The sequence below is a fragment of the Triturus cristatus genome, chromosome 11 (assembly GCF_964204655.1).
Source record: "Triturus cristatus chromosome 11, aTriCri1.1, whole genome shotgun sequence".
Lineage (NCBI taxonomy): Eukaryota > Metazoa > Chordata > Amphibia > Caudata > Salamandridae > Triturus > Triturus cristatus.
In genome coordinates, this window is record NC_140594.1 from 369,348,210 (window position 1) to 369,373,483 (window position 25,274).

A 25,274-nucleotide genomic window follows, 5' to 3' on the forward strand; every position below is an offset into this window, starting at 1 on the left:
CTGAAGAGTGCTCTAATTGATGGGTTTGGCCTAACCACTGAACAATACAGGTTGTTGTTCAGGGACACCCAGAAGACACAGACTCAGGACTGGACTGACTTTGTAGATTGTGCCACTAAGGCTCTGGAAGGCTGGCTAGTGGGAAGTAAGGTTAAGGACTATACCGGATTGTATAATTTGATCATGAGAGAACAAATCCTTAACAACTGTCAAAACCAGCTACTGCATCAACACCTGATTGATTCTGATCTGACTTCTCCCCAAGAATTGGGAAAGAAGGCAGATAGATGGGTCAGGACTAGAGTTAAGCAGAAAAACCAGAACCAGGGCGGTGATCAGAAAAAAGCAGACCAGAAGGGTAATGATCAGAAACAAAAAGACCAGAAGTCTTCACCAGGCCCCCAAAAGGCTCAGGGGGAGGGTGGTCCCAAAAAGGATAAAAAGAAAGATGGCCAAAAGAAACCATGGTGCAACTATTGTAAGTCCAACTCACATTGGTTTAGTGAGTGCACCAAAAAGGATAAGCCCCCAGCCACCATTGCCCCTAAGGCAACTGTACCCCCTAGTCCAGCTGTAAGTAGTGGTTCCCAGCAAAAGGGTGTAGTAGGGTTAACCCTGGGAACTGAGGAGGATTCTGGCCTAGTCAGAATACCTACTCAGGCTGTTCTGATCTGTGATGGGGACTTAGCTTTGTCCTCTACTGTAGGCCCCAGTAACCTGGGCAAGTACAGACAGACTCCTTTTATCAACCAAAGAATGGCTCAGGCCTACAGGGACACTGGGGCTAGTGTCACAATGGTGACATCTGCCTTTGTGGACCCTGGACAGATCATACTAGGTGAAAATTACCTAGTGACCAACGCTAGCAATGCCACTACCTCCCATAGTGTGGCCATTGTTAACTTCTCCTGGGGAGGGGTAACTGGCCTCAAGAAAGTTGTTGTTAGTTCAGACCTTCCTGTAGAGTGTTTACTGGGCAATGATCTTGAAACTTCAGTTTGGTCTGAAGTGGAGTATAGGACCCATGAAGAAATGCTGGGGATAGATGCACATGTCCTTGCTGTGACCAGGTCACAGGCCAAAAAGTGCACCACTGAACAAGTGCTGGATCCTGAAACTATGGACCAGTCACAACCCAAGAGAAAGAGAAGTAGGGTTAAGGCTGTGCCTTCCCCCCTGCCTCAGGTGGTGGATCAGCCCTCCCAGGAGGATGATTCTGAGAGCCCTGAAGGAACTGTCCTAGAAGAACTTGAACCTGATCAGGTTGAGTTTCTTGGGACAGGGGGACCTTCAAGGGCAGACCTGAGGCAGGCTCAATTAGACTGCCCCTCTCTTGAACCCCTCAGACAGCTGGCTGCTGCTGAGGCTGCAGGGAATGCTCAAGGTACCCATAGAGTGTATTGGGATGAAGGGCTACTGTATTCAGAGGCTAGAGACCCCAAGCCTGGTGCGTCCAGGAGGTTGGTCATACCACTGAAGTTCAGAGGCTTCCTTCTTACCTTGGCCCATGATATTCCCCTTGCAGGACATTTAGGCCAGAACAAGACTTGGGACAGGCTTGTCCCTCACTTTCACTGGCCCCATATATCAGAAGATACCAAGGAGTTTTGTCGCTCCTGTGTCACCTGCCAAGCCAGTGGCAAATCAGGTGGCACCACAAAGGCCCCCCTCATACCACTACCTGTGGTGGGGGTTCCCTTTGAAAGAGTGGGCATATATATTGTAGGACCAATGGACCCACAAACAGCATCTGGGCACAGATTCATACTGGTGATAGTGGACCATGCCACCAGGTATCCAGAAGCTATTCCCCTGAGGACCACAACAGCTCCTGTTGTGGCAAGGGCCCTACTTGGAGTATTCTCCAGAGTGGGCTTTCCAAAGTAGGTCATTTCTGACAGAGGTGCCATCTTCATGTCAGGATACTTGACTGCAATGTGGAAGGAGTGTGGTGTGAACTACAAGTTCACCACACCCTATCACCCACAGTGCAATGGGCTTGTTGAGAGATTCAACAAGACCCTAAAGGGAATGATAAAAGGTTTACCAGACAAGCTTACGCGAAGATGGGACATCCTTTTACCCTGCCTTCTGTTTGCTTACAGAGAGGTCCCACAAAAGGGGGTTGGCTACAGCCCTTTTGAGCTTTTGTTTGAGCATCCTGTAAGAGGACCCCTATGTTTAGTAAGGGAAGGATGGGAGAGACCTCTCAGACAACCCAAACTTGACATACTGGATTATGTACTTGGTCTCCGCTCCAGGATGGCAGAGTATATGAAGAAGGCTTCTAAAAACCTTGAGGCAAGCCAAGAACTCCAAAAAGCTTGGCATGACCAAAAGGCTGTGCTGACTGTTTACCAGCCAGGGCAGAAAGTGTGGGTGTTGGAGCCAGTGGCCCCAGCAGCACTCCAAGACAAATGGTCTGGACCCCACACTATTGTTGAGAAAAAGGGAGAAGTCACCTACTTGGTGGACCTTGGGACTCCCAGAAGCCCCCACAGGGTGCTTCATGTCAACAGATTGAAGGCGTATGTTGACAGGGCAGACATGGGCTTACTCATGGCTACAGATGAGGGGCAGGAGGAAGAGAGTGACCCTCTCCCAGGCCTGTTGACTCAGAACCCTGATGATGGCTCAGTTGATGGTGTGGTCTTTTCTGACAGCCTCACTGTCCATCAGCAACAGGACTGCAGACAGGTTCTGCAATCCTACAGACATATGTTCTCTCTGACCCCAAGTCAGACAAACTGGTGCACCCATGAGGGGGACACTGGTGACAGTCTGCCTGTGAAGAGTAAAATCTACAGGCAACCTGACCATGTCAGGGACTGCATAAAAGTTGAGGTACAAAAGATGTTGGAGCTGGGAGTCATTGAACCTTCAGAGAGCCCCTGGGCTAGTCCTGTAGTCCTTGTGCCAAAACCTCACACCCAAGATGGTAAGAGAGAGATGAGGTTTTGCGTGGATTACAGAGGTCTCAATGCTGTCACTAGGACAGATGCCCACCCAATACCTAGGGCAGATGAGCTCATTGACAGACTGGCAGCTGCTACGTTTTTGAGCACATTTGACCTGACAGCAGGCTACTGGCAAATCAGACTAGCTGAGAATGCAAAGGCCAAAACTGTTTTCTCGACCCCAGGAGGACATTATCAATTTGTGGTAATGCCCTTTGGTTTGAAGAATGCACCTGCCACTTTCCAAAGGTTGGTGAATCAAGTCCTTACTGGGTTGGATGATTATTGTGCAGCTTATCTTGATGATATTGCTGTCTTTAGCTCCACCTGGGAGGATCACCTGGTCCACTTGAGGAATGTTTTAGAGGCCCTGCAAAAGGCAGGCCTCACTATCAAGGCCACTAATTGCCAGATAGGGCAGAGCAAGGTTGTATACCTGGGCCACCTAGTTGGTGGGGGTCAGGTTCAACCACTGGAGAGCAAGATCCAGACCATAAAGGACTGGACTCCTCCAACTACCCAGACTCAGGTCAGAGCTTTCTTGGGCCTGACTGGGTACTACAGAAAGTTTGTTAAGAACTATGGGTCCATTGTGACACCACTTAATGACTTGACCTCCAAGAATATGCCAAAGAAAGTTCAGTGGACAGTAAGCTGTCAAAAAGCATTTGATGACCTGAAGCAGGCCATGTGCAGTGCACCTATTCTGAAAAGTCCAGACTACTCCAAAGAGTTCATTGTCCAGACAGATGCTTCTGAGTTAGGTGTGGGAGCTGTTCTTTCACAACTGAATGTAGATGGTCAAGACCAGCCCATTGCTTTTATAAGTAGAAGGCTGACCCCTAGAGAGAAACGTTGGTCAGCTATTGAGAGGGAGGCCTTTGCTGTGGTTTGGGCCCTGAATAAGCTGAGGCCATACTTGTTTGGCACTCACTTCAAGATTCAGACAGACCATAAGCCCCTCTTGTGGCTAAATCAGATGAAGGGTGAAAATCCCAAACTTCTTAGGTGGTCCATTTCCCTACAGGGGATGGACTTCACAGTGGAACATAGACCTGGGACTGACCATGCCAATGCAGATGGACTCTCCAGATATTTCCACTTAGAACATGAAGACTCAACTGGTCAAGGTTAGTTTAATGTCCCTAAGTTTGGGGGGGGGGGGGGTTGTGTAGGAGAGTAGAGTCTGCTTTCTATGTTCACCCCCACTTTTTGCTTTTGCTTTACGACTTAGATGTGGCTGTGGGCCTGCTAATCAGACCCACAGCCCTGCTGTTCTCTCTCTAAATTGATACTATGTACTTTAGGTGCATAACCCATTTGGATAGGATCACCTTATTGGCCCCTGTACAGTGTACCTTAGGTACCCAGGGCATAGGTGTACCCTAGGCCTACCAGGGGCTGCAGCATATATTATGCCACCCCTGGCCTGGCCTTCCATTATGACACAACTGGCTGATCACTCAGCTGGGGCAAGGTTGTGCAATCACTCCTTGCTTAGGTGTAGTATTCCTATACCTAACTTACATATGGACACATGTGTACCTATCAGCCACTCCTATGGCAGGCCTTAACAATCCTGGAGGCAGAGTGCTTGGTAACATGTGAGATGGTGCTCTAGCATGAGCTGAGCCTGTCTGCAGCTTCCGGAACCATGTCCTTATAGCTGTACTATGATATAGCCTACCATATACTCTTAAAGTGCCTTATAATCTTAAACGGTTATGGTAACTATGGTTTGGCTTTATCAAAACATGTCGTGTAAGGTGTCTAACACTTTGGAATAATACCCCCATCCCATTTCTGGGGATGAGGATATTATCCCTCCCTTCTAGAGGGAGAAGACATGTTGTAACCTACTTACCCGGTTAAAGTTAACCAGAGCCCCAGCAACACAAAATGGATGCTGCTGCCACAGACACGAGTCTGACCTCCTGCTGCTGGGAGTGATCCCGGCAAGGGAGGCTTGGACAATAGGTTTCCTGCCTTGGGAGGTGCGAGCACCACCCTAGACAGGCCTTAGTGTATTGGGGCAGGGAGGGATGAAAGGAATGAGACATTCCTGGGGCACACAAGGTGTCCCGTGCATAGTCCAGTTCAAACCGGTGCTGGGGCACTCCAGCCCCAGTCCTGGCGCGAAACTGGACAAAGGGAAGGGGGTGTAACCACCCCCCTCCCAGGTCCCACCCATCAGGCGTGACCTAGCAGGTAACCCAGCCCCCCAGATTAGTATAAGAGTGATAGCTGGGCCCCAGGAGAATAGATTATCCTGAACCTGCAACTTGAACAGAAACTCTGGACCTTCGACATTCGACAAAAGAAGAAGACTGAGGAATCTCCCTTGTGGCCAAGGAGTGGCTACCCTGTGCAAACAGGCACCATCAAGAGACTACCCTTTGCTTTGCTGAAGTTCTACGAGGGACCGACTGCAGAGCCCGACCAGAGCCTTGACTTCCAGACTTCTCCGACCCTGATCCACATCCACAGCCGAACTGAGATCCGTGGAGGCGACGAGAGACGTAGGACCGGCTACCTGGGAAAAGTGGCTAGTATCTTTCAGCGCAGCTTCTGAGGCACCCTCGAAGTTGTGCACCGGGGATTGAGAAGCCCCAACCACCATCTGCACCGAAGATCAGCCCCCCACACTCCACGAGTCCTGCGTGGGGCCCTTCTGCATTTTCCTGCTTGTCGCGTCTGTCCGGTTGCTTGCCCGTTGGCTAGTGGCCTGTGACGACGCATCCTGTAATCTTCACCGCTGGTTTGGCTCCTCCAGACTGGCTCCCACTTCCTTGCAAAAGAGAAGCACCCCAGACCTTCCTGGTCTGCACCAGAAGCAAGTCCTCCGTTCTTCGTGGGTTCCGCTTGCCAAGGCTTGGTGAGTCCTAGTTCAACTTCGACACCGCCGACAGCAAGAGCCTTCGTGGGACAGCTCGCCTCCTGGTCCTGGTCGTCCTCGACGTCTCCTGGTCCCCGTGGCTGCAGCGTCAAGCTTCACCTTCACCTGCAATCTTCACGACATCGCCTGGTTCCTTCCTGGTTCCACGTGGTCACTGGCTAGTGACCTTGACTCTGTCCCTTCTGCTTGCAGGTCTCCTCTCTTCTTGATCCCAGCCTTGGGATCCACCGGACACTCTTCACTGACTGCCTGTCAGAAACTTTCCTTCAGGCATCCATAGAAGTCCACGACGAAACCCGACGCAAGTTCACACCTATGCACCCGCAGCCCGTGGGCTAGGTAACTTGGGTACTTCGGTGCTCACAAGGGTATTGACTATCCTAGGGTCTAGTTTCCGAGTCTCGACTTCTAGCTATACCAGAAGTGTCCTAAAACTGCTTATTTCTAACTGCTAGTGATTCTATCGACTTTTACGCATTACGCGTGAGTGTTTCCACTCTGCACCTGAATCCCGTGGGCCTCCCACTTCCTAACTGTTGCTAGTGTAGTGTAGCCCCAGCGATTCCCTAGGCCTAGGCCTATCCTATTTCCTTAACAATGGTCCTTATACCACTTTCTTAGTATATGGTTTGCGTGGCCCCTAGGGCCTAACTGTATTACTTACCTGTGTGACTTAATGTATGCTTAAATAAGACTGTGTTGTACTTACCTCTAATCTCATAAAGAGTGCTGAGGGTTTGACTAGAATAAATACACTTTATTTTATATATATATCTGTTGTGGTGTCCTTTCATTTGGTATTCAAGGGATTATATATATGGTATCACAGCTGGCTTCACATGCCATTCAGAGTTTAGCCTAAGACTGCTCTTGTCCATGCTACCACTAGGATAGCTGGTCTATAAGGTTGACTTTACAACCAATCACCATAAGGGTTGTTTGGACTGATATAAGGTGTACACTAGAACTAGTGACATCATACATCAGGCCAACTTCTCACAACTTCTACCATCCTTTGCACCACTGTTGTGTCACACCTCTGTCACCCTCCCCGGATGTCCCATTTCACCTCTGGTTCCACTCTACACCCTGCAGCATCTCACCTCTGACCCCACCCCCACTTCTGCTCTCACTTCTCACATCTGGCCCCCTCCCTCCATTGCCCCGTCTCACTTTTGGCTCCTCCCAGCTCCTCTTCACCGCTAGTCCTGCCCCACCAGTAACCTTGTCTCACCACTGCCCCCTCTCTCTGTTAGACTGCGTCTTCTTAGGGCCCCTCTAACATAGATTTATTTATTCTCTGGTCCTTTCCACTGTCCGGGTTACCTGTATCCCCTCCCTACGCTGCCCTGCCCCACCCCTGACCCCCTTGCATGCTGTCCTGTGTCATCTCTGCACCCTCTGCTCTACTGTCCCAAGTCACTGTTGGTCCCTACTTCACTCACAGCTCCATCTCATGTCTCTCTCCTCACTCCGCGCTGCACTGTCACCATATCAGGCTCTTCTTGCTGTCCCATTTCACACCTTGGACCCTTGCCCTGACTGCTACCTCGCTTCTGCCGCCCTAACCTTTGTGTCCTGTCCTGCCCCATTCGCTGCTGTAGCTGCTTCTCACTCTGACCCCTCCCCCTGTAGCCCCATGTCTCGCGTGGGCCATCCCTTGTCACCCTTTCTCATCGCTAGATCCCAGCTGTCCGTTGATCTGTCTCACCTTTGCCCCCCTGCTGTGCAGGGTCACCTCTGCTCGTGCATTGCTGCCTCCTCTCACCTCTGGGGCCTGTGAACGGGTATTCAGTGAGTACCCTCTTGTGGACTCACCTGTGCTACCACAAGTAAGTTCTCCCTGCAGTGCTGGACTGAGGCAGAGAGCATCTTTGGCCAGTGTTCTTGGGCAGATGAGCCAGTGAGCTCACTGGCAGAAATGCTGTAAACTGTGGCTACAGGTCGGGGTCTCACAGTGCCACACTGGTGGCTAGCATTTATTTTCAATACAAACCAACTTGCCTCATAGTATGTTGCCCTCCCCTCCATTAATGCAGCAGGTGAAAGCAGAGCCCCACAATGGACTTTGTTGTCCCTCTCAGCATAACAATATAATGCAATCAGGCTTCATTTAGATTTCTTCTCTGCACACCGACGCATGCAGAACGTTTGCCATTTAAAGTGCAATGTGGCATTAATACTGGTCTTTACATTTACAAGTTTAATGCTGTTAAACGGTGCCACGAATGTTATAGATTTAACTTGTTTCCATCAGGTGTCCCTTGACGTCTCCCAATGACTTCCGGGCTGTGCTGCAGATTCCTCTAGCGCCTCACTAAGGCCTCATGTCGGCCTCTAGCAGCTGCTTGTTGCTTGAAACCCCACCAGTCTGTAGCACGGCGGGGCCTAAGGTATGAGGGCCGCAGCAGCGCGATAAATAATGTACACCACTCTCTCTAATTACCCAGAGCGGTCTCTCGATGTTTATTTATCCCCTCGGGTCGAGCCTGCCCCAAGGGATGTATGCTATGTGTGTGAATGCATCAATGTAGTGGAGAGCCTGGAAGGCTCTCTACACAGTCCAGTCAGCAAGAGTTCATTAGCACCCACAGAAAATCTGAAAAGCCTTTCACCAATACCCTTCAACCCTGCAATGACTGCCAACTTGGCACTTTCACCACTCATTTCGGGTATATTAGTCATAACGCCCTGCACTTGAAAAACATTACAATTATGATGATAAAATGTAGACAGACTTTGAGTTATTAACACTGCATACCATAAACATCTACTCTACCGGAAAACACATACAATAGAAAACACCTCCGGGCAAACTCACCAACATTTGAAATAGGTATAAGGTAGAGCACATGCAAATGCTGACCAAAGCACAGGTGGAACACATGGGAATCTTTGCACTGACAGTCTTTGAATTATGAACATATAGCACAAAAGCTAAATCGTCATTCCTGAGTGCAGTGGCGTAACGAAACTTGAAGGGGCCCCCCTGCAGGATACGTGGAAGGGGCCCCTCCGGTTGACCTCTTCATGTAGGACTTTCACAGGGTACATGTCTTGGAAGGGGGGGTAAGCAAAAGGTCTGGCTATGCCACTGTCCGCAGGTCTGCTTCTTCAAGGGTTGTGGTCTATGGGTTCAGGTCAGAAGCAAGGGACTAGAGGGGGTGAGGGGGCTGTGTTCCACTCTCAGTGCCCCCTTCAAGAGAGCCCTCTGAGCGTTCACCCACATGTTCTAGGCTGTGAGGGGCCCACTGCCCATCTTCAACACCCCTCCCCCGCTCATGGCTGGGGCAGGGTGGCCCTCTTCCCTTGCATGCACTGGGTTCCGAGACACCCTTGTGCACACCACAGAGAGGCGCAGAGGCAGGCACCTGTCCGGAGCCTGTGCGGGGGGCAAAATTATAGTGCCATGAAGCTGCATCAATCACTCTTCTACACAACCACATCCTTCGTAGCCAAGGTGACCCAGGCCACAAAATATTAGAGGTTGATGCACAAGAGGAAAATGACTGGTTGTGCGACCTTCAAAAGCGGGAACAATGGTAAGGAACGCGTTACTTACCTGTAACTGCGGTTATCCAGTATTGGTATCTTTCATAGATTCACATGCCTGAATCATTCCCCGTCGTCGGAATGGGAGTCACCGGTAAATAACAAAGCAATGTCTTAGAAGACATATACATCAATAGGCCCCAGAGGCCTTAGCTTAGTAAGCTATCCACGTCCTTATGTAAAAAAGGACCAAATTTTGGCCAGAGCCAATCAGCTAACACCACCCTCTAGAACCTTCCTGGTAGGAGCTTTAGTCCCTCAGATTTTCGTAAGCACAGTGCTAAGCAGTTGTATCACTGAGAGATCCAAGAGAGCCCCTCCAGGGGAGGTGGGTGGGTTGCATGTGAATCTATGAAAGATACCAATACTATATAACCGCAGTTACAGGTAAGTAACGCGTTCCTTATCCAGTATTAGGGTATCTTTCATAGATTCACATGCCTGAATCAGAGTAGTAAGCAGTGAAAAGCACATTTCGAAAGATATGGAAAATATACAGTCACTAGATAACCACATATATCTGTGAGAAACAACAGCACTACAGAAAAAACAATGAGTCAGTCAAGGTATACATTATAGTGCGAAATGTGCATAAACTCAGGATGGTGGGATGAAAGAAAGGGCTCACCTCTATTGAAAAAGATGACGTAGTACCGCTTGACCCACTGACGCATCCTTCATGATCTCCGTATCCAGGCAGTAATGCTTGGTGAATGTATGCGGCGTCTTCCATGTGGCCCCTCTACAAATGTCTACAATGGGCACCCCAGCAAACAGTGCCATGGAAGTAGACTTGGCCCTTGTGGAGTGGGCACGAACCGTTGTTCTCTAAGCGGAAGTCCTGCCTGTTGATGACAGAAGGAAATGGCTGAAGAAATCCAGCGGGAAATGCTTTGTTTTGTGAGCGGTAGCCCTTTTCGAGGTCTGCTGTAGGCTATGAAGAGCTGATTAGATTTACGAAATGATTTCGTTCTATCAATGTAAAATTTTAAACAGCGGTGAATGTCTAGGGAATGTAGAGTTCTTTCCGCCACTGTTTGTGGATTCGGGAAGAATGAGCGTAGAACAACAGGTTCATTGAGGTGGAATTGAGATGGAACTTTGGGAATGAACGCTGGATTTGTGCGGAGAAGGACCCTATCTTGTTTGAATTGCAGGAATGGGTCTTGGATAGAGAACGCTTGGAGCTCCCCCACTCGCCTCGCCGAGGTAAGGGCCAGAAAGAGCGCCACCTTCCAGGAGACAAACTTAAGCTCAGCTCTGTGGATTGGCTCAAACGGGTGTTTCATCAGTTGAGCTAGCACCGTGTTGAGATGTCAAGCCGGTGGAACAGGCTTTACTGGAGGGAATGTTCGAAACAGTCCTTTAAGGAATTGCTTAATGAGTCTGTGAGACCATAATGATGGGCCTGAAGAGGATCTCCTGAAGCGTGAAATTGCAGCTAGGTGGACCTTAATGGAGGCATGAGCAAGACCAGATTTTGCCAGATGTAAGAGGTACGGCAAGACTTGCTCTGGGGTGGAAGAAAGAGGGTGTAACCTGTTTGCTTTACACCAGATACAGAATCTCTTCCATTTGAGCGAGTATGTCTTGTTGGTACTATCTGCTCGAGCCCAAGCTAGAATTTGTCTGCAGTCTGGAGGAATGTCTAAGCCCTGAAGCTCTCTGAACTCAGGAGCCATGCTGATAACCTGAGAGATGCCGGATCCGGATGTTGAATCTGCTGATTGTTGAGCGTTAGAAGAGATGGAAACGGCTTCAATCTGATTGGAGGTTCCAGGGAAAGGAGGTGAAGTTCCGTGAACCAGTGTTGGCGTGGCCAAGCTGGGGCTATTAATATCAGAGTGCAGGGTTCCGCTTTCATCTTCCTAAGTACCCTGGGGATCAGGGGAAACGGCGGAAAGGCGTACGCAAAGACGTTGCACCATGCTATCGAAAAGGCATTCCCCAGGGACCCTGGTTGGGGATGCCAGCTTGCAAAGTGTTGGCATTTGGCATTGTGCTGGGTGGCGAAGAGGTCCAGCAGAGGGGTGCCCCATTGAGCGAAAATGTTGTTGAGAACCAGTTGATCCAGTTCCCACTCGTGGCACACTGCCTGCCTCCTGCTGAGATAATCTGCCAAAACGTTGTGGACTCCTGGAACATAATCTGCTCGAAGGGAGATGTTGTGGCGGAGCAGCCAGTTCCAAATTCTTTGCGACTCGCGCGAAAGTGTCAGCGAGCGAGTCCCTCCTTGTTTGTTCAGATAATGCATTGTCGTGGTGTTGTCTGTCCGGACAAGCACTACTGAGTTTTTGATTCGTGGGAGGAAAGCCACCAGAGCTAGATAGATTTTCTCTTTTTTCCGGATGAGAAAGAAGCGGGAGTAGAACTTTTTTCCTCGTTGACTTGGGGGAACTCTCTCTATAGCTCCCTTCTGAAGCATTATCTTCACTTCTAGAAGTAAAGGACGTAGGTTTTTGTGAGTTTTTTGGCGGGGAGGAGTTTGAGGAGGGATCTGTATGAATTCCAGAGAATGGCCGAATTGTACTAATTGGAGGACCCATCGGTCCGTAGTTATCTTTTGCCAATTTTCCGCCAATCTTGGAGAGTGGAGAGAAGCGTGAGACCGGCTGCAGCTGAAAGTCATTGCCGCCGCGCGGCTCCCTTTTGTCTTCCTCCTTTGCCACGAAAGGAAGATTTGTGGTAAGAAGATTGCTGTCGCTGCTGATATTGCGGACGTTACTGTTGGGAGGAGGAGAAAGAGGAACGTTGTTGGAATTCTCCTCTGGTGGAAGTCTGACCTCTCCCTCTTGACCCACGAAAGGAAGGGTTCTGAGACTGTAAACAACCCAAAGCCCTGGCGGTATCCGTATCTTTTTTGATACCCTGCAATGCCTCATCAATATGAGGACCGAAGAGAAGTTGGCCATCATATGGCATGTCCAGGACCTTGGTTTGGACCTCTGGCCTGAAAGAAGTTGCCTTGAGCCAACCCTGGCGTCGGAGAACGGCTGCGCCGGCCAGCTGTCTAAAACCGGTTGAAGCAATATCCATTGCGCAGTCTATAAGTTCAGAGGCAGATCTTTCACCGTCTAACAGAATCTTTTTTGCCTCATCTTTTGATTCGTCAGGCAAGTCCGCCAAGTATGGTGCAATGTCCGCCCACATTTGACAGTTGTAACGTCCCAACAGTGCAAGGGCATTGGAGGCACGCACTGTTAAGGCCGACATAGAGGAAAACCGTTTTCCTATGTTTTCCAGACGTCTTTCCTCTTTATCTGGTGGAGCTGTCAACAGAGCAGCTGGGTTGTTTGACCTCTTCTGTGCAGCCTGAGTGATGACAGAGTCCGGCTTTGGATGGCCTGTGAGACAAACCGGAGCGGTGTCTGGAGCTTTATATTTTTTGTCCAGGCGTGGTAGAACCGGCGGGACTGATGAAGGGTTCTGCATAATCTTTATGCCTTGGTCCCAAATATAATCAATAATAGGAATTGCCCGAACAGACTTTTTGAAAGGTTCCTTAAAGTCATATAGGAAACAGTCTTGTTGGTGCGAGGGCATTGGAATCTGGAAGCGCTGGGCCGCTCTTTCTATGATGTTATGGAAACCGCCGATGTCCTCTGGCGGTGAGTCGGCTATGGTAGGGGCAGGTGAAACCGGGCAGGGAAGGATGTAATCATCCCATTCATCCTGGTGAGATTGGATGTCCTGAAGTTCTCCCTCTTCAGGGTCCTCCTCATCCTCGTCGTCCGTGGTGGGACGAGGCGGAGATGCAACCTTCTCTGGTTGCAAAAGTAACAGAGGCGGTCGTGGCCGTGGTGTGGAAGGTCCAGCAGGCATCGGTGAAGGTGCCTGTGTCGGAAACCGTTGTTTATAATCCGATATTAAGAATTGAAGGTCCGTGACCAAAGACGCCGGTAGACACACCATGGAAGGCGGAGGCGGCATGTATTCTTGAGGTGAATCCTCCTGATATTCCTGGGTAATGTCCTCGTAATCAGAGACATCCTGGTATTTCACGTGCAGCTGCGATGGACTAGTCGCCGCAGGAAAGAGACTGGCGTCATCCGAATCCTCCTCTTCAAAAAGGTGAGTCGGAGGCAAGGTTGGGACCTTACTGGGTGAAGTGAGGGCCAGAGTCAGTGCACGTTTCGTTATTTTTACATGCACATATGTACTTTGGTCATCAGGGTTCATATCCGTCGACGGGCTCGTCGACGGTAGAGCTATAGCCGGCGTTACAGGTATAAACGTAGTCGACGAGGTTGTCGTCGTCGGTGTCGTCGTCAGCGACGAGGACAATGAAGATGGCTTCTTCGTCGACGATGGCGTCGACGGCGATGGTCTCGTCGACGGTGCCCTCATTGTTGATGGTGTTCTCGTTGCTGAATGCTTAGTCCACGGTGTCCAAGCTTTCGTCGACGGTGTCGTCGTCGACGCTCCCGTCAGCAATTTACTCGACGACGAAGACTTTTTAATGACCAACGTCGACGAGATGGTTTTACCTGCCGTCGACGATGGAGTGGTCGTCGTCGAAGACATAGAATGGGATGCCACCGTCGATAGTCGTCGTCGTCGACGAGGTAACAGAAATTGCTGTCGACTGAGATTTTCTCGTCGAAGCTACCATCGACGAGGTCGTCGTTGACGAGATGGAAACTGGCTTTTTGAAGGTATGTGGCACCGCCTTAGGAGACGTAATCCCTGGAGGAAACAAATCCAGGACCTCTGAAAACTTTTTCTGCGTCTTCTTTTGAGGTGGCTGCGACGAAGGGCCCGGAGATGACACCCTTGGTCGTTTACATGAGGAGTGAGAGGAGATAGAGGAACTCTCACTTTCCTCAGAGGACACAACAGCTTCCTTGTCCTTTAGCCTTTGCAGCCATATTGAAAGCCGCCCTTCTCGGTCTTTCAGGGTCGTAGAAGAGAAAGTCCGACATACCTTGCAGTCTTTTGAACTGTGGCTGGGATAGAGGCAATACAAACAGTCTTTATGCTGGTCGTCGATATGAAGCCTCTTCTTCCCACAAGAAGCACAGGGTCTGAACAATCCTTTCTTTGGTGTATCAGCCATGTTGAAACCCCAGAAAGTTGAGTAGAAATACTGTAAATCCAAAAGTAATGAGCAGAGCTCAGTGGAGACTCCCTTAGCACGACGTGCGGTAGAAAATCTGAGGGACTAGAGCTCCTACCAGGAAGGTTCTAGAGGGTGGTGTTAGCTGATTGGCTATGGCCAAAATTTGGTCCTTTTTTACATAAGGACGTGGATAGCTTACTAAGCTAAGGCCTCTTGGGCCTATTGCTGTATATGTCTTCTAAGACATTGCTTTGTTATTTACCGGTGACTCCCATTCCGACGACGGGGAATGATTCAGGCATGTGAATCTATGAAAGATACCCTAATACTGGATAAAGGTGCTTTATTTAACGGCTCCGCGCCTTTTGAGTAAACGTCTGTCCCCGAAGGAACCTGCCTGTGCGGATAGAGGCCGCAGAACCCCCTGGAGGGCAGAACACGCGGGGCTGTGCGCCCCAGAGCCCAGTGAGCAGCCCCCCCTCCTCAAGGAGACGAAGACCCTGTAAGAGGGATGCTACAGAGCAGTAAAACAATGGCCCCTTTTGAGGATCAGCATATGTGCCCTTTGTTACACTGGCTTCCTTGTTATGGTTCATTAGAATAAGATGCCCCTCTCTCATTAATGACAATGAAGTACATATTATTCCTTATGGATCAGCATACATGGCCTTTGTTAGGCTGACTTTCCTTGTTATATGATTCATGAGAATGAGACGCCCCTCCTCTCCCTCATTAATGACAATAAAGTACATATTATTCTCTGTAGATCGGCGCATACGGCCTTTGTTATGCGGTCTGTCCTTAGAATAATCTTTCACTGCAACCCCTTGACTATACCAGGGAACCCCTCGCAGACTCGAATAGGTACGACTGCTTCTATATTTACACATTTTCAGAGTTATAACTAACGGTGAGACTCTCTAGCGCCCCTTCACTTGTTTCCAGAGCCGCCCTTTATTGCGCCTCGTGTATTTTTCATGCTTAAAATATGCATTTCAATCTAAAGCTTTGCAGGTCACAGGGGCACAAGACAGCCTCGTGGGCTTTTAGTGAAGCAGGGATTCGGTTCAGTTGAACATGGAGTGGGCTATCTAAGAGTGCAGCAGGTGCAGTGGCACCGGGACCCCGCGACGTGGGGAGCCGCTTCACCTCAGTTAGTGTCTGTTTTTTACTATAAAACCAGGGAGTGGCTTATCCAGTCTGCTTGCTTGCGTTGGGGCCCATGGGGGGGGGGGGGAGGGAGGATGCAGGGTGTGATGGGCCCAAAGCCAAGGGGGGTGGGGGGGAGGTGATTTGCCACGTATGGTTTTCACACTAGTCTCAAAGGCTGTATCAAGTCGTGTGCGTGACTGACAGCCAAAAGAAACCAGGCTGTGGGGCCCTGTGTGGAGTGAGGTGCTAGACTGACGGCCAGGCTGTCGGTGAGTGTGTGTGTGTGTGTGTGTGTGTGTGTGTGTGTGTATGTGTGTGTGTGTGTGTGTGTGTGTGTGTGTGGAGTGAGGTGCGTGACTGACGGTCAGGCTGTCGGTGTGTGTGTGGAGTGAGGTGCGTGACTGATTGCCAGGCTATCACTGTGTGTGTAGAGTGATGTACATGACTGACGGCCAGGCTGTAGGAGTGTGTGTCTGGAGTGAGGTTTGTGACTGACGGCCAGGCTGGTGGTCCCTGCTTGGAGTGAGGTGCGTGAATGACAGTCAGGTTGTTGGTCCCTGTGTGGAGTGAGGTGCGTGACTGACAGCCAGACTGTCGGTGTGTGACTGACGGCCAGGGTATTGGCGTCTGTCTGGAGTGAGACGGGTGAATGTGTGGGGTTCGCAATCAGTATCCTTGGGGTGACACTAATTGTGTTGTCGTGGGTGGGGGCTGGGGGGAGGGGCAGTAGTGCACGGCTCTCACAGCAGTCTGGTTTACTCACCCCCTGATTGTTAATGAGTGACCTGCGGTCTGGAGGGAGGTGCGGAGAGGTCCTTCTGGACCCCGGGAGGAGGTAAAGGACTCTTACGTCATGCGGGTGTTCGGGCGGGGGGCGAAGGGGGGTGGAGGGGCTGTGGGATGGACAACCGAAGAGGCCAGGGTTGTAGAGACAGAGGAGGCAGGACACACAACACGGGTGCCCACGAGGGGGCAGGTACCGGGGGCAGCCTCAGGGTGCGGAGGACGGGAAGCGAAGACAGCGGGAGTATCGGGAAGAGGTGTGCAAAGAATCCAGGAGAGGGGTCGATGTCACTGAGAGGAGCAGTGTTGAGTGTAAGAGGGTAGTTATAATCCAGAAGAAGAGTTAATGATCCAGGGGTGGTAATACAGGGCAGCAGATAACCCAGAAGAGGGGTCAGTCGATGTCAGTGAGAGGGTGGTATAGAGGGGAACAGATAATCCGGAAGAGGTATTGATGTCATTGCAAGGGGGAGTGTTGAGGGTAAGAGGAGATTAATAACCCAGTGTCAGTAAGGGTGGTGGTGTAGAGAGAAAGAGGGGGAGGTAAGCCAGACAAGAGGTTGGTGTCACCGAGGCAGATGGTGCGGATCGAAAGAGAAGACGGCCCGAGGCTGGGCTGTCAGGGAGGTGGAAAGAGAGAGTGAGGGGCATCAACAACCACAGCAGAGGGCTTGGAGGAGATGAGCCACTCACTCCTCTAGTGCCTAGACAGCCGCACCTACAGCAGTGTCACAAGCAGTGCCTTGACACAGGACTGTCAAACGTGGTAGGCAGAGGTGAGAAAAGGGGACACATGTCAGGAACTTTTACAAGGTGCGCGTTTGGCAAAAGTGTAAAGAAAAGGGGTGAATAAGGTAGGTGCTTACTGAATGATTTTAAAACACGGTTACTCCAGACTTCTTGGTGAGGGGGCGCTAGGATGCAGGTCAGCCGCTGGAGGGAGGAGGATCACATGACCGCTTCTGCACTAGGCAGAGTGCAGGTGCAAGCCACCAGCATCACACAACTAAAGTCATGTGGGCTGGGAAAAATCAAAGTACTTCTTAAGGAGAAAGAGAAAGAAATGAGCCAGTGGCATTAGTGGCGCATTCAAAGCACACAATACTAATATATGCTTATATTGTGGCCGAATATTGCCACTTATATAGAGTGCGTCCACCAGTGAATAGCCGCCTTTTTGAATAACAAGTGCCCAGAAATAACCAGTGGACCAGACTGCCTTATGATGGGGAAAAGTAAGGCCTTAATTGCTTTTCACTACTTTTGACAGTCAGTTTTAAAAACACACCTGGACACGGTAGTAGACCGTTGTATGACTCTTCTCTTCCAGTTATACAGGTCCCAGCCTCCACTTGCGACTGGCCCCACCCCTGGTAGATGAATTTGTCTGTTGTGATATTAATGCACCCAATGCCTCTATGCATAAAAGTAGAGCAAGCATAGGTATCCACTGCTAGTTGTTTCTGACTGGCTTACCTGAGGCCTGCAGCTTGGATGGCTGGCAGGGGCAGGCTGCAGAAGACCACGGGCAGCAATTATTAAATTATGGTCTCCGTCTCACTGCCTGGGACCCACCGGCAGCCTCACGTGCAGGTTACGCTGCGCATGACAATAGTGGCCCAGCCTTGCCCCACCCTATGCTTCATCCGGAGGGCGGAGGCTGAAAACCAAACAGCTGCGTGCCGCGCAAACTTTCATCACATACGCGCCGGTTTATTTATGAGGCGTGGCATCGGGAGTTACTTTAAAAGTACGATCCAGACGGAGCCTGCTGTCAGCAAATGTACTGTGTGCAGAGGGGGCCCCTGGAACTCGGGCCCCCCCCCCCCGCAATGCGGAGGCCTGTGTTACATCCCAGGGCCCCCTAGCACCTTAAGTCCTAAAGGAGACCCCTGAAATATGCTTGCAAGTACCTGTATATGTTTCTTTCGCCATGGGAAAGCATTACCACGTAAAAATGCATTTGTGTGAAAGTTTTATTTACCTGTAAAACTTCTCTGTGTCAAAATGTAGATGAGCTAGTATCATCAGAATGTATTAGTTTATGATAGATCGGTACATGGACTATCTTAATTAATAGTATCTGGAATTGAGATGCGCACACACACACACACATGAATGTGTCGGCGCAAAATCTCCCAACCTTCAACGCATGCGTGACACAACTCTATTTGTTGATTTCTTTGCTTGCGACTGGGCTAGGAGTATGAAAATGATATTGTGATAAACTTCTCTTATGCACTCAAAAATCTGTTTCAATCCTGGAGCTTACTGCCCCCTTTGCCATGAATTCAGTGACGTTAAATTCCCAAGTGTAACAATGTTAGCATCACCCTGTTACATTTTCAGGGGTGTGCACGGCAGGGTTGCAGAGAACTGGACAAATTTCATTTTGCAAGAGATAAAGATTTTTTAAATACTCTGCAGCACCATCTGTTAATGTAGCCTCACTGTAAATCTATCCAGAACTGGATTTCAATAAAGACGGAGCTACAGTAAGGGCCCCTAGAGTTATGCGATTCTTTGGTGATGTCCGCTTAATGATGGATTTGCCACATTTGGTATATAATCCACCAACTGATGCCTAATATGCAGAGTTCAACAAAACATCTTTTAACTCCAATGGATTATACATTTTTTTTTAAGTGCCACTTGTAGTGTTACGCATGGGCAGGCGCTTTGAAAGGTTTAACTGTTCATCTTTCAAATGCTTTCTTTTTGTATTCAGCTATCAAATGAGATGAAACCTGAGTTTGCCTTGAGAGGCTTTAATATACATTAAAATACCAAAGTAGCAAACTAATACTGCCCCAGAATACGCAGCATTATACCGCTTAATTGGCCTATTTAGCTGCATAATTAAATTAACTTGGCGTCATAATTTGACTTTAAATTGGCACATAATTGATGCCCTCTTTACTATAACTATTTTCCATCCTGCCCAATTGTACTCAGGCCAGTAACATTTCCTTGGTTACTGCTTAGTTCCAAACTTCTGAAAGCTGCATAGTACAAAGAAATGCACGTTTCGAGCTGCTTGAAGTACTGTCGTAAAACACTGCACTGCATTTATATATTTGCTGGTTTAGTGAAAGGCTGGCAGAGAACTCAAACATTAGTCATTTATAAAAAGTAAAATAGTTCTTGAGATGCCATTTGGTTCACAAGCAACACTGCATTTTCTTCTGAGTATGGGGAAAAATGTAGTGATGCCCACACCTTCTTTTCCTTTTCAGTTGTTCATCACGCTGGGTGCGTACAAGAAAGCTGGAGACAAGATTCCACCTTGTGATATGTCAAGGTCATGGCCCTTTAGACCACCCCTCCGCCGCACTGCTCTTCTCTCAGGGGGGCCCTTGAGCTCGGCCCCCCCTCCCCCCCCCCCCCCCCGCAACGCGGGAGCTGCGGGGGCCTATGTAACGTCCCTGCCTGAGTGGTGGCACACAACATGCCAATTTCCTTATAATGAACCCTCACAAAGAGAAGATTGACACGTCCCCCTGCATTAAGGACAGACAGGTATCATACATGGGTTAGGGGTTCATATCATTTTGCATCTCTGCATGTCACACAAGTCTCTCTAAGGGGCGGAGTGGAACACTACAGATGATGCTTTGGGGCCAAGCTGGCAGACAATTGAGGTTGTGCATTAGAAATAGACTTGCTAGTTTCACCATCTGGTTTCTGTAGTGAAGTGGAACAAATTTCAGCGAATGTTGAGTGCACAGACCTGCACTCACTGCACAAGTGCCTGGAGAAGGTTAGGGCAGCAAACTTAAGTCAAACTAGTTGACACAAATGTCAACAGCACACTACCTGTATTAATCCAGGGCCGCCGACCCGGCATGCAGCTTTACCATAACGCGGTACGGCGAGCAGCACTGCTATTGCCAAAACTGTATTAATTAAGTGGTTGCTCATCACACAGCCGCGGCCGGCAGCAGGACGTGATGTCAAATCTGCCTCAGACTGTTGTGTGTCACAAACCCCACCAGGTTGATTCTGTCTGCAGTAGTAATTGGGCACACAGACTCCTTTCAGCAGTGAATGTATTGAAATATGGTGCCGCGCTGCACAGTGAAGGGGCGGTGATGATCCTTATAAAAAATTGATACATGATTATAACCAGATTAGAAGCTGCTAGATCTGCAGACTCTGAGCCAGCACCCCCCTCTGGCGCAGCAGGCGCAGCGCGCTGCCACTCCAGTTTAAGTGCTTTGTTATAGTGATTACTAGCACTCCTTGACAGCTCAGGAGGCGCTATTATGTGTGACTTAGCATTTCAGTGCGGTGATGCGGACCACCACACTGAAATGCTTTCTGTCTCTCTCCGACTCACGTCACGGACCGAAAACAAAACAGGGCCCCTGTCAAAAAAACAGCCCCCACCCCATCCAGCCTACCGGGGGATTACCCGGTGCCCGGAATTATCAGTTCGGCCCTGCAACCACGACCTACTTCTGGCGCAGGAACGCGCTAGATGGCCCCCTTGGCCAAGAGGGCCACAACTTTCTGTTGGAGAAGTGCCAAGTTGTGAAAATTTGCCTTTTTAAGGGCCCACCGGTGCAGGGGTTCACCCTTATCTGTCCACTGGTTCTTTAAACCAACAAAGTAGAGACTGGCACGGAAGCTGGAATATCAAATAACAAGTTTATTAATCTCTCATGAGTGGGACTACATCAATACAGCACCCTCGGGCACTGTAGGAGGTAGTCCATAGAATACAGAAACCATGGTGCTTATATACCCAGTTTACAGCTGAGTAAGCATGGAGACTCAAATGGGAGGTACAGGTATACACAGGAATAGCTATTGACTAACATGTGCAGGCAAATATTAGTTAGTCAGCAAAGTGGGAGGGGAAATAGAACTGCTTACATCAGTCGAAATAGCCTGACAGTTACATTCTAAGACAGGTGCATTCTAGCAGCTACAAGCCTTTCTGAGCTTACACAGTGCTCTGGCTCAGCACTGAAGAAGTTAACTACAGTTGATGACTCAAGCACAATAGAAAGGCAAGCAACAGTGAAGGAGGGAGAATCACATGGCTAACAAAAATGGATGCCACAACCAAAATGGCTCCAGCTCATGCTAACAGAGATTATCTGCGATTTCCACAAAGTGATCCCTGACATACGGTGGTACTGGGGTGGCATGGCTGGAGGGATAGTCTTGAAGGGGAGGGAGTAGCCCCTTCGGACTATTTGTAAAACCCACCTGTCCGTAGTCATGGTGCGCCAGTGGGGGAGGTAATAGTGAATCCTGCCGCCCACTGGCGTTTGATGGGCCTGAAAAACCGGACTAGGAAGGTTTGGAGGCAGTGGTGGCCGGGGTGGAGGGGGACTGACCCGCCTGCTGGCCCCCTGATCCTGGCCCTTGCGGGTCCCACGGCCACGCGGAGACTGTTACTGCTGCGGCCTGTGGCTCTGAAGAGAATGTGTTGGGGCGCCCCTTCCGTGGCCACGAAAGGAGCGAAAAGCAAAAGGCGGAGGAGGCCGGGTGGCCGAAAGGCCCAAGGACTTGGCCGTAGCCCGCGAGTCCTTAAAACGCTCCAACGCACTATCTGCCTTTTTGCCAAAAAGGCGAATGGCATCAAAGGGCATGTCCATCAGAGTGTTCTGGACATCCCCCGAGAAGCCAGTAGTCCTCAGCCAGGCGTGACGGTGGAACACCACCGTTGTGGAAATCGCCCTGCCCAGCGAGTCGGCAGTGTCAAGGCCACATCGTATTGTGAACTTTGCCGCATCTCTCCCTTCCGCAATAGCTTTGGAGAGCACTGTCCGGGCCTCCTCCGGACACTGAGGCAGCACCTGCACCACCATATCCCACACAGAGTGGGAATAACAGCCCAAGAGGCAAGCGGTGTTCACAGACCGCAGCCCTGAACTGGCAGAAGAAAAAATCTTCTTCCCAAATTGTTCCAGTCTCTTGGATTCTCTATCCGGAGGTGCAGTAGGGAAGGCGCTTTGGGACATAGATGCTTGGACAACCAAGCTCTTAGGGGTGGAGTGTTGGGAGAAAAAGAGGGGGTCACCGGGGGCCGGGCGATGGCGTCAGGCCACGTTCCTATCTACAGGAGCCCCTGTGTTGGGCCTGGACCAGGTGCCCAAAAGAACGTCTGAAAGTGCATCATTAAAGGGCAGCAGTGGCTCCGCAGAAGTAGCCGCCGGCTGAAGCACTTCTGTCAGGAGGTTAGTCCTGACGGTCACTGTACAGAGTTCGAGGTGGAGAGCCTCGGCCGCCCTACGCAACACCACAGCATAACTTGCACCCTCCTCCGTAGCCACGGTAGGAGGAGTTAGCATGCCAAGGTCAGGAGAGGTGTCAAGACCAGTGGCATCCCCCAAATCCTCAACCCAGTCCGGGTCAAACTCACACTGTGCTGTGAGAGGGTCCTCAGACCCCTCCCAGTCCTCCCCTTCCTCCAAAGGCAGTGGAACAGGCCGAAAATACGGAGGCTGCTGTACATAGGGGTAGAAAGGCCCTATCGGCATCGAGTGACGCCATTCCGGCGCAGTGTCCATGTCAGGGCTGAACCGGGGATGATGTCGTCCGGGGGCACGGGCGACGTCGGGAGTGGTGCCGGTGTCGGCGGAGGTGTTATGAGATCAACCGGCGTCGACCGGGATCCAGGCCTGGATCCTTGGGGGCCCTGCAGCGCCGGGGCCGGAGCCGACAGCGATGCCGGAACCGAAGTCGCCGACAGTGAAGGGCGTGGACCCCCAGTCGGGCCGGTGGGGCTCGAAGGCACGCTGGCGGGGCCCAACGACCCAAAGAGGCGGGCCATGGCTGACTGAAATTCCTGCAGCTGGGCCGAAGTCGCCGACGGACCCAGGAAGGGCGGGTAGGCCGATGGCGACACCGCAGGCTCCGCTGGAGCCACGGGGGAGGCCGCACCCGCACCCTCAGCCGTGTCGCGCGAATGGATGTCGGTGAGCGATGGCGCTTCTTCGACTTCTTGTGATGCTTCGCCTTACCTGACCCGAGTGCGAAGACTTCGATCTCAAAGAAGATGGTGATGGGTCCGCGACCGGTCCCTCGACCTCCCACGGGACAGGGACCTTGAGCGGCGCGGAGCCAACTGCCGGACTTCAAGCAATGATCAGGACCGCTTCCGCAAAGTCTTTGGCGCCATGGCCCGGCAGTCGTGGTCATGCACCAGTCAGTAGAGAAACGCGGTGCGGGTACATCACCGACATCATTCGATGATGGTCTCCGCAGGACTTGAAACCGGGCATCCCTATGGCACCAGGAGTAGATCGACTCGAAAAGAAGAGACAAAAAGGCCTCGAAAAACTCAGTCAAAAAGTAACTGGGGGTACCGCTCTCTCCGGATCTTCACTTGCTGGAGCGGAAAAAGAAAGAACTGACGTCAGCGTGCAAGGGCGGCGTCTAAGTAGCTGCCGCGATGTCATCTCGGTGACCACGACGGACGCGGAGCTGCACAATGCCACCTTCCGACGCGCGGGGGTACTACTGACGAAAACTTTCCGGATCCAGCTTGACGCCTGGGATAATTCTAAGATAAGGAATCTATCACTACGTATTTCTTTCAGATTCATAAGACAGCATTGATGTGTACAGGGGATGCTTGGATCCCCTCCCCTCCCATTGTAGCTCTCCCCTAGCCCCAGGAATGTCAACAATCCATATCTCCTCCCTGGGTCTGCAGCCCACAGCTCCAACTTAGAATTTTCTAGGGCCTTGGCTTCCCAAAATGGAACCCACGGTCCTACATGTTATGTATTCGCACAGGCACACATACATGCAGTCTTTATTGCATGCGTCACAGCGCTACATTCCTCCCATGTAAGCTAAGTGAGTTGCGAATACAGCCATGGAACTTCGACCAAGTGGATGGGCAGGCTCCACTTCTATGACATGGGATACAGCCCACCCATTCTGCAGTTCACCAAACAGGTATGTTGCCACCAGCCTGCTTGTATTCTGCAATTCTTGCAAAGGGCAGTAGCCTAACCCATTCTGAGGGAAATGCTTTAGGTGCTCTCTTGGTCTATGGTATGCTGCAGTCCCTCATGGAAGGACTCAGCCTTGGCAAGCACACGTGATCCGTGAATGCCGCATGACCAAGTTGGTAACCACGGTTCCAGTTCTACATGCTGTTGGTATACTCTGGGCAAGGGTGCACATTCAGTACCATGCAGGAGGGCTTGTTCAGCTCAAAACTACGAAAATTTAAATATTAATTTAATGCAAATTTCGAGCACGAGCTAGCAGAATTAGACCTTGCTCAAGATTAAGTACTGAATAAGCAAATTAAACCATTTTGAAAACCAGAGTAACACAAATGTGCAAATTAAGTTTACCCATTTCAAGGGTATTTTCTTTTGTTTAAAAATTTACGACACCTCACTATCTTCAGGCAGAAAAGAAACAACTATGTATATTGATTTGTTTTTCTTATTTGCATTTAAGGTGCCTTCCCTTGGATGGACGCTTAGGAAACTGCATCAATGTTTCTTATTTTGAAGACAATTGTAAACTGTTTGGGCCTAGGATCCATGGCTCTTGACTATGTCCCATCTGTTTGTTCTTTATTTGATGACCTTTAGAAGCAAATCTGTACATGAAATATTTTTGGCCAAATATTTGAAATACCAAAACACTAAAGGCGTTATTAGTTTTGCCTTATCGTTTTGGTTACATAAACTGTTTTCAAATATTGCCAGTGTTTTATGAATCAACAGTGATTATGTATTTTCATCATCAATTTGGATGGTAAACTCATAGATATGTTAGCCTGCTGGGAAAGAACGACATCAAGTCGACATAAAAGTTGCAAATTGCGTGGGAACTCTGGAGACCATGAGAGAAATAAGAGTATATTTACCAAAGAAATAACCACATTAGCAGA

At 50.1% G+C, this 25,274-nt stretch overlaps 2 protein-coding genes across 10 annotated transcripts in view; both read right to left on the reverse strand.

Moving 5' to 3' along the window:
- Positions 1-13,335, reverse strand: part of LOC146784202 (uncharacterized) — a 53,770-nt gene extending 40,435 nt beyond the window's left edge. Inside the window, exon 1 of the mRNA XM_085635098.1 lies at positions 12,189-13,335. Coding sequence (XP_085491224.1) covers positions 12,189-13,335 — 1,147 coding nt within the window. The remainder of the gene's footprint in view (positions 1-12,188) is intronic.
- The window catches only part of GPAT2 (glycerol-3-phosphate acyltransferase 2, mitochondrial), a 1,263,238-nt gene that overhangs the window by 312,181 nt on the left and 925,783 nt on the right, over positions 1-25,274 (reverse strand). The gene's annotated exons all lie outside the window — the stretch shown is intronic.